This window comes from Quercus lobata, chromosome 3 (genome assembly GCF_001633185.2).
Source record: "Quercus lobata isolate SW786 chromosome 3, ValleyOak3.0 Primary Assembly, whole genome shotgun sequence".
Classification (NCBI taxonomy): Eukaryota; Viridiplantae; Streptophyta; class Magnoliopsida; order Fagales; family Fagaceae; genus Quercus; species Quercus lobata.
Genome location: NC_044906.1, coordinates 57783977 through 57793317, shown reverse-complemented (window position 1 = coordinate 57793317; position 9341 = coordinate 57783977). Strand labels below are relative to the sequence as shown.

General features: G+C 34.2%; 1 protein-coding gene across 2 annotated transcripts; it reads right to left on the bottom strand.

Annotated features, from left to right (window-relative positions):
• Nucleotides 1-587: 587 nt before the first annotated feature.
• Nucleotides 588-4664, bottom strand: LOC115982452 (BTB/POZ domain-containing protein At1g67900). 2 transcript variants are annotated; one of them, XM_031105062.1, is made up of 5 exons: nucleotides 4439-4664; nucleotides 3674-3927; nucleotides 3515-3584; nucleotides 2125-3387; nucleotides 588-1340 (listed from the first exon to the last, which is right to left on the bottom strand). In XM_031105062.1, the coding sequence occupies exons 2-5, from the start codon at nucleotides 3730-3732 to the stop codon at nucleotides 843-845; spliced, it is 1890 nt and encodes a 629-aa protein (XP_030960922.1). In that variant the 5' UTR covers nucleotides 3733-3927; nucleotides 4439-4664; the 3' UTR covers nucleotides 588-842. The 2 variants fall into 2 exon arrangements, with proteins under 2 accessions (XP_030960922.1, XP_030960921.1); XM_031105061.1 differs by lacking the exon at nucleotides 4439-4664 and having other exon boundaries at nucleotides 3674-4411.
• Between the last annotated feature and the right edge of the window lie 4677 nt (nucleotides 4665-9341).

Here is a 9341-nt window from a genome sequence, read left to right as displayed (position 1 = left end):
TCTCTAGTTTTGTCATTTCAGATTTGTTTGCCATATGACTCATATTTTACAGATCTTCAACGTAATCATCTTTGTTTTTCAGATTTTATTGGAGTGGATGTTGTGTGTCTCAAACCAATTTGATATATACATATAGTGGACACATTTCTTATCAAAGAGCAACAGTGAAAACTGCATATATGAGGTATTGTCAACTCTAAGTAATTTTTTTTTAGGTAGATAGGGTTATCACTTAACCCCATCAACTCAAGCAAACTTTGTTTCTTGTTTGTGTCTTTTTGTTTTTTTGAAAAGTTATTTTATTTTTCTTCTCCTTATTTTGCTGCAAAATGTTCGGAGGTGAATTGTTCTAATCACAGTACTATTTGTGCATACTTGAATGGAATTTGATCTAGCTGATTAGTCCAAATCGAAGACATAAGACAAGGAAATTCCAATTTTACAGCACCTCACTTTTGTCAGTCACATGAAATACCAAGTCACCAAGAATATATATAAATCAACAGAGAAAGGTGAGGATCCAATGAGCTGACTGAACCAAATAGACAAAGACGGGTGTTCCAGATTTATAGACAAACACAACGCCATTGGTCCCACAATTAGTCATTTAGACCTAAGAGTCCTATTCAAGTTTCCACAAAATGAGATTCACCAAAGAGATATTTCTCTCAAGTCCTGAAAATGTTGTTTCTTATTACAATAGATTACATCAATAATGCGCATTAAGATTCTCAAGTTCTTTTCCTACAAGTTACAAGGCATTTTGCAAGAACAAAGAAAAAGCAGAGTATATGTTACCCTTTTAAATTACCATCTCCAACCTCAAAATAAACAAAATTCATTCAATTCTTTTCACTGGCACTTCTGTTGATAGACCATAACTTACTGAACATCCTTTTAGGCCTAGTAGGAAGTGCACAAAGAGCCTTGAGCCTAGAATTTCTATTAATTCCATCTGGGTGCATATCATTGTCATCCAAGTCATCATCCTCAGCCAGCTTCATTCTTAAAGTAGACATCCTTGACTTTGGTGATTTAAGGCCAGACACACTCCACTGATCCTCAGCTGGAATGGTAGTAGTGGTACTTAATGGTGCTGGAGGCCTTGATGGGTCAATACCTTGTGTGGCTAAGAGTGCCTTGAGGTTGCTAGGCAGCTCGGTCACTTTGCCACCAGCCATGGCAGCCCTTGCTTGCTCAAAGAAAAGAACTTGCACAACCACCCTTAATGGGAGTAGCTCATTTTGTGCAGCATGCATGCAGGCCTCCATAGATAGCTTTTTGCAGTCTAGGATTCGACACAACCTTTTCCTTTCACTCTTGTTGAGGTCTGGATGAGTCTGGATTTTTCAGGCATAAGAGCTTCAATGATTTGAAATTTATGTGTAATAACAACAGCATTAATTTTTTTATTTTAATTTCCCCCTCTTTGACCTTTGGTTTCCATTAGTTTAATTGAGAATAAAATGACAAAGATATATAAGGTCTAGTATTTCAACCATCCTAGAAAATAAGGAACACACACTTGTCAAACTCTGCTCATTTTCTACCTAGTTTAACTATGTAAAGGTCAACAAATGGCATGTCTGAATTATATTATGCAATAAAATGTTCTAGAAGTCTAAACTAAAATAAAATAAAACTGAAAGAGGTATAACTATTAGGTCTAGACATAAGGTTGTTGAGAAGATTTCCCTGTAGAAGTAGGACAATAATATTAATTGGATGATTGCAAATAGTGAAAATCAACCATTTCATATCTTGGAAAATATGGAAGATGTACAGTTACCAAACTCAATTTTCTAACAAGTTGTTAGGAAACTGTTTAAAGGTCTGCAAGTGACATCTGAATCACATCAAACATTAAACACCGAAGAAGTTTTGGATGTACTACACAAATAAAAGATCAATATATGAAAAATTTCAGGTGGGTCAGCCTAATCTTAACTGCTAATAAATTGTGAAGGTGACAAGATTTTGAGGTCAAGAGAGTTGGTTATCTACTGGAAATGGTGATCCACATCCTGCAATGTGACAGTGATATGTGTCCAAAAATATTTATTGTCCTATCTCGTGAATTATTGGAAAATTCTGAGAACTAAAATAGCCATTCTGATAATTTACCTTGAGATAAATGTCAATAGCTCTGTAGAGATCATCATGATCCAGCCTTGCAAAATCTGGTATTGCTTCAGCTATGGCAATAAACTTTGACAAAGGCAAATTCATGTCCCGGGCAATCTCTTGAAGATACCCATCAACAATCTTTGCCACCTTCAATTTTGAGCTATGAGATGCTGAAGATGACCTCCTACTCTCCTGAAATTCAAAATCAATATTTTCTGCTGACCTGGACCTTCTCCTTTCAAACCCCAACTTGGATCTTGGAGGACTAGTTGGGGGACTCTGCCCTTGTAACAGGAACTGTTCCAATATGATCATGACCATGTCTACATCATATAGTGTATCATTTGAATGTGATAGAGAGGGTATTAACAAATCACTGACTCTTGCTTCCTCTAACTGAAGTCCAACTCTTCTGGCCAATTCCATCTTTGAAGAAGAAGAAGCATTAAGGATATTGGCTGCCTTCAATAGTTTAAGTAGGAAACTAGAAGAAACAGCACCTTTCTCCACTGGAAGTAAGCTTATTATTGATTCCAAGAGCAGCCTATGCTTTGAGGTTAGCTCACAAGTTGTCTCCGAATCCGAGTCTGATCCTGCTTGCTTACTGACAAACCCATCCCTTGATATGTTGGGTAACCATCTAGATGCATAGATTTTCAATGCATCTCCAAGAAGATGAGAGGGCGTCTTTCCACCAGATTTAATTGCTATCATGGTTCTCCAATAAAGGTCTATGCCCAATTCTGCAATATCTTCTCCCCACCATCCCTTGCTTTCAGGTTTATGTCTCATGCTCTCTGCACCATTGCATGACATATCGTCTCTCCCTCGCCGGGAATAACTATGTGACAAACTCACCTTTGACGGGTGACTTAAGACCTTTGAAGCAATTGCTTCAATGCATCTGCTTGTTATTGCAAGGTCTTCTGACCACATAGGATAGGCTTTGGTGCTTTGTAATGTCACAATGGAATCCTTCCATCCATGAAGAATGCAGGAATTGAAGAAAACTTCAAGTTTGTATATTAGGTTCCCCTTTTCAACATCCTCTGTCATCTGCAAGTACTCAGCAGCACAACGAGCAGCAACAATGTTGTAGGCACTTACAGTGATTGTGATGCCATAACAGAACTTTGCACATAGTTCAAATGCTTCTACTCCACCAGGGAAATCAGCAAGTTGGACCATTTGGTGTTGTGAGGATTCAGGAGATTCAGAGCTTAGCCTCTGCAGGCGCAAACACTTGGACAGGAGAGGAAACTGTGTGCCATGAACATAGATGAATCAATTTAAAGAAAATCCAAAGATCACCACTGACTTGAATAGCATCAAAACATATTAAACTAAACTAAATATGAAATTCTGAAAAAAAGTTTCTAAAATTTACCTTGTGAAGCAAGTATCTACTTCCCTTCACTTGAATTATGAGATCACTAGACACTTCAGAGGAGACTGACCTGAATTAGGAAAAAGAAACAAAGAGTATTACTTTAAGAACATAATCTTAGTTACAGGTAACGACATGTTCAATGATAGATAATCTTACCTTACTGCCTCAGTAGTATAGAAAGTATCTGGCCGAGATCCAAGCTTCATAAACTTCATGACTGATCCTTTCTGTTTTCTTCTATGGTTATGTGTTCATCAGATGCTTCTTAACATAATTTAAATTAGACCAACACACCTTCTTGATAATAAAAAAAAAGCTTCTTTTAAAGTGCACCTTGATTACAAGAACTTCCTCTTCCAAAAGCAAGCCAAAGTTCCCATGGCAAGAACACATTCAACTCCACCCATTTCCTGTATTAAATTTTCCCAGCTAATTAATCCTACTAGAATTTACCCAGCCAATCTCAACCCCATAAACTACACAATTCATCAACATACATAGGGAATTAAAAAAAGAGAGAAAAAAAGATAAAATTCTAATGGAGGAAAGAGGATATCCAAGAATAAAGGAATACCAAGAGCTTTTGTTGTGGGTGTAAACTATTAGAGTTTTATATATAGAAAATTTTTTAAGAGACAGAAACCCAGAAGATCAAAAACTCCAAAGTCTATGTCCTTTCAGTCAAATTCCCATACCCCATGTGATTTGGACATGCAAACAAAAAGAAAAGGAAAAAAACCCAAGGACACTACACTACAATCCCATCAAATTCCCACATACTAGTACCACATTCCCATCCAAGTCAATCAAAAAAAGTTGCTCAGTTTATACTTATACATATATACACATAGTAGCTCTACAAACATTACTCTAATTAGAAAGAGTGAACCCAATAAAGAATGGCTATAAACTATAAACAACCTGAGAATTGTGGCTTTTGATGCTCTCCAGAAACAGAACCTGCCAATCATTCATTGGAAAATTCAACCAGAAGGATGTAACATAACCATGTAACATTTTATTTTTTTTTGTGTTTTGTGTGTGTGTTTTTTAATTTTGAGTTCAAGAAGACTATGGTTTAAGGCACTTAGGCATGGCCATGGCAGCGTGCAATTCAAAAGGCAACTCCCACGTGCTTATCCTGCGCCCACTTGTACCCACCTCTCATCATTGCCACACCATTTTTTTTTCACAGTGCAACCCAGGGATTAATATTTTAGTCAAACACTATTTTATGTACGCAACATCGTACCCTATACTTCATTATTAATTCCCAAAAGGGAATATTAGAGAAAATTAAAATATTTCCAAAAGGTTAAACCAAATTATTTTGCATTATACATTAAAGAAGAAAAAAATAAAAACAGAATACGAAAAAGTAAAGGGATTCTAAAAAGACGGAACAGGATATGTGTATATCGCTATCAAAGATGGCTTTAACAATTCCAACTTACAACCTCCACACAATATTTATATATATATGGCATGAAAATAAGATTGCCCTTGTTCCCTTTTTTTTTTCTTTTTCAAGAAGACCCTTGTGTTTTGTTACAATAACAAACCAGTGATGCTGACTATACTAAATTTTTATTGCATAGCTTTTACAAATTAATGTGTCATCATTCAATCACATTTGTTACCTCATCAATTTGTAAATAGAAAAATTCTTATTTTATATTGTACTTGCAATGTAAACTTATATTGTAGACACGTAAAAAATGGTAAATTTTAAACACTTTTTTCAAATATATACATCATTTACCACTTTTTGTACGTTTACCATATAAGTTTACATTGCAAGTACAATGTAAACATATATAAGTCCTTGCAAATATTATATAGTGAAATTTTTAGTATAATATTCTCGTTTTTTTTTTTTTCCTTGGGCAGTTATGTCAAATGGTCCCTGCATGATGACCATGAAACATTGTATACTATCACTTGAAATTTAGAAAAGATGGTTTACCATGCACGAATGATGCTAGCGATATTGTTATAGGTCGAAAAGTCCCATTAATGAAATTCTAAATGTGTGTTAATCTAGCAGTTGAGGGTCATCTTCGACCCCTTAGAAAAAAGGTGTTCTTATAGGTTGTGATATTTCTTTCTTTGAAAGAAAAACAAAAAAAAAAAAAACAAAAATCGTTTTATTTATTGATCCTTTGATGATCAGTACAATGAGGACTGAGATTGACAGGAATGCGGGTCCCAATTGATCGAAAAAATAAACAAGCAAGTTATGAGTGTATGATGTTAATAAGCCGCCGCTGAAAGATAGTTGCATTCATACAAAGTAGTATTGGTGTTGTTTATTAAAATGTCAAAAAAATGAGATGTCTATATTTTATGACATTGAGAAAATAAAAATGGGCCAGATTCTAATAATTTCATCGATTCATAGCTCAACTTGTTTTTAATAAACATAGTTATAGAGTGAGTGCTTCTAAGGCAAATGAATTTTTATTATATATAACTTCATGCGGCTGCGATTGAGGCCTAGCAGCTTTTTGTTTTTGCCAAATTCTAAGTATAGAAGTGAAAGGAGTTTTTTTTTTTTTTTTTTTTTAATTATTCTTTTAATGTTGTTGTTACAAGGAGATTATAACATCAAGATTTAATGAGAGATAAGCAAAGTAAAGAAAAGGAACATCAAGAAGAGAAAAGAAACCTCTCTGCTTCCAGTAACTTAGAGCAATATCTAGAATATTTAAACGAAGACCAAAGATAATCTAGAATTGTTTACCCTTTTGAAAAGCCTTGTCTGGATGGTCCACATATTGATTCACAACTTGTAAAGACAACCCAAAAAGTCCAAAAATATTTAGAGTGCACGAAAGGAAGGGCATGCATTGACAGGTCATATTAATCAGATCATTTATCATAGCTTCACTTAATTGTTTAGATATTCAAAAGCTATTCTTAAATTGTTTATAGACTGAATGAATGAATGAATTTGAATATATATATATATATATATATATAAAAAATCATCAATATTCATTAGTTTTATTAGACACGTGGTTTCACTACTAGTGAATTATAACTCTTTAGAGCTCCATAATCTTTAATTAACAATTCCATTTGGTGAGATGTTGACACAGAATGAAAAAGTGGTGGAGAGAAACCGAATCCTTGAGAGAAAAAATCATGCAACTTATCAATAAGATAGGAATAGGAATGGCCTAGAAAGTTTTTCAGAGATCAAAGAAAGAATGGATGAAATTACTATTAGAGCTTTAGATACATCACAAAAGAGTACAATCAAAGTGCTGTCTACATAAAATGTTACACCAAACTGGGGCAAGAAATGTGGGAGAATAAAACCCAGTTTCTGTTTTGGCTCGATCATTGTCCACCAGATACATAGACCTAAGCCTGTGTTGGCTCGATCAATGCCTACCTTAAACCTATAGGCAATTGGCAATGTCGATATATTAAAAGTAAAAGGAGGGTAAGTTGTGAAATGGGAGGTATTAAATTGGATACAGATGTGAAGAGAGCTGTGGCCATAAATCAATGTCCACTCTAGCTATGTGAGAGTCACATTTGCCCTAATGGTCCTTCTCTTTGCTACCCGACTGGGTAGCCAACCGACAATATGGGACCCCATCTTCACCCTAATACTTTTCTCTGGGACCCTTCTTGTATAGACTTGGACCTTTACAGTTTGCAAATAGTATTGGAATCTCCTACCTAGTCTAATTGGGTTTGGACAATGTGCTTGACCTCTTCCAATTACATTAATTAAAATTGACAAATTGTGAAATAGGATCTACTCTCTCTCCAAATGTAAGAAATTGTACTGAAAATACTTGATTAAGTCTCTAGATTTTTGACAAAGACATCTAAGGGATCAAAGTAAGAAAAATGTGAGAATCATATAATTGGTGATTGGAGTAAGCCATGTGGGATTTCATTCAATTTTGGAATTTAGTCTCTTTTTTGGCTTCCCTTTTTGTCATATATTGTGAACAATATTGATTGCCAACTTAGTCAGCAGTGTCAACCGTAGAATTACAGTAATCTACTTTGTCTCTTCAGTATTCATTTACCAGCTTGAAGTTAAAGAAAAGTCATCAGTACATAAAGAAGCAGAATTTTCACGCAATTTCTTAACAATACATGAATTATTGCGCTAATCATACAAAGTTGTAGGGCCAGACCAGACCCCAGTGCTGGCTAATCAGTATGAGTAACATACCACTACAAGCTTCAAATATGCTGAACATTTGGTGCAGATTTGAAATTGGATGGTCTATATCTTCATAAATACTTTGGCAGTTAAACTACTTGTAACCTAAAAAAATTGAAATGACACACCGATTATGGCCGGTCGGGCCTTGGTAACAGTCCAATACACAGAATACTGAGAAAATCTCTGAAAGAAAATGTGGTAAAAGCATATGAAATGTCTTGTTAGGCACAAAAAATATCAACAAAAAAAAAAAATGTCATGCATTGTGTAATCACTTTCTGTCCGTTATATAATCCCTTTAATAGCTTCACATTTTGTACGTATATATTAAAGCATGCATATAAGAACCCCCACAACCGAGCTAGATATGATTCTGGTGGTAGTATCTTGGTTTTATTCGAGACCCATGAATTGTGTCATTCACATATACAGACATACAGTGACATTCCCCCACTGCTTTTGGCCATTGATGAATCAATTTAAAAGTCACTTTCATATTTTCCAATGCTAGTAATGTCCTCATTTACTTCTACTTTTGTAACAAGATACTCTATTCATAGATGCCGTGGGGTCCTTGTGTTTTCTCATTTACACGTAGATGAATTTGGAAATCTACCGGCGGACACGTGAGAAATGTAAATCCATGACTATTGAAGCCATTCTTGATTGGTTAAGATTTTTTTTTTCTTGATAATGCAAGACTTTTTGTGAGTTTAAAATTGTGATTATTTGAACTCTTGAGAAATTGGATTTCAGTATGTGATTCCTAAACAATTAGTTTTAAAAATTGTGAGAGTTTAATGTAAAGACAAAACTTAGATACAGTATTTAGGTGTTGTTTCTTAGGTTCTCATCTTAAGATTCTACCATGTGGATTTTTTTTCTTATAGGATGGAAGTGTTGTTTTTTAATTAAGTACTAATATGGCTAAATCTTAAGAGGGAAATTTATGGAACAGTATCTAAGGTAATGTACTTAAGTTTTGTCATTAATATAAATTTAATGGAAAGAACTACCCACATGACCTAGTAAAGGATGTTAACTAGTTTTTGGCATGATTTGTTAAAATTCTAATTAAGTGAAACATGTAAGAGATTAAAATTCTGAAGTTTAGTCAACCAATCACCCACAATTTAAGTGACTCCGAAAATTTAAAATTCACCTTAAATTTGTGCTACTGGAACATATACACAAGGAAGATTATTTTGAAGGTTTGATTATAGTAGTGATTGTGACGTATCAAAGGAAAAGAGAGATTCATAGTATTAGCTTAAATGACATTTCTTATTCTCTTAATAATAGAGTGGAAGGTAAGGTCACAAATTCAAGACCCATTGATGCGTGTATAGATTCAATTACAAATTATACCCTATAATTTTAACCCATATTCATTTTGTTCCCAATAGTTTCCTTTTCTTTTCTTTTTTCAATTCAATTCCCTTACTTCTATTTTTTTTTTTTTTTTTTTTTTTTTTGTTCAATGTAACCCTTCCATCTACCTCCCTCCACAATTTTCTGTTAATTCAAGTAAAACTTACGTCTCTAAAAAAAAGAATAAAACTTAAGGCATAGAATCAATATTTACTAGCTTCCAATTTAAAAAATAATAATAAGAAAGAAATTCATTTT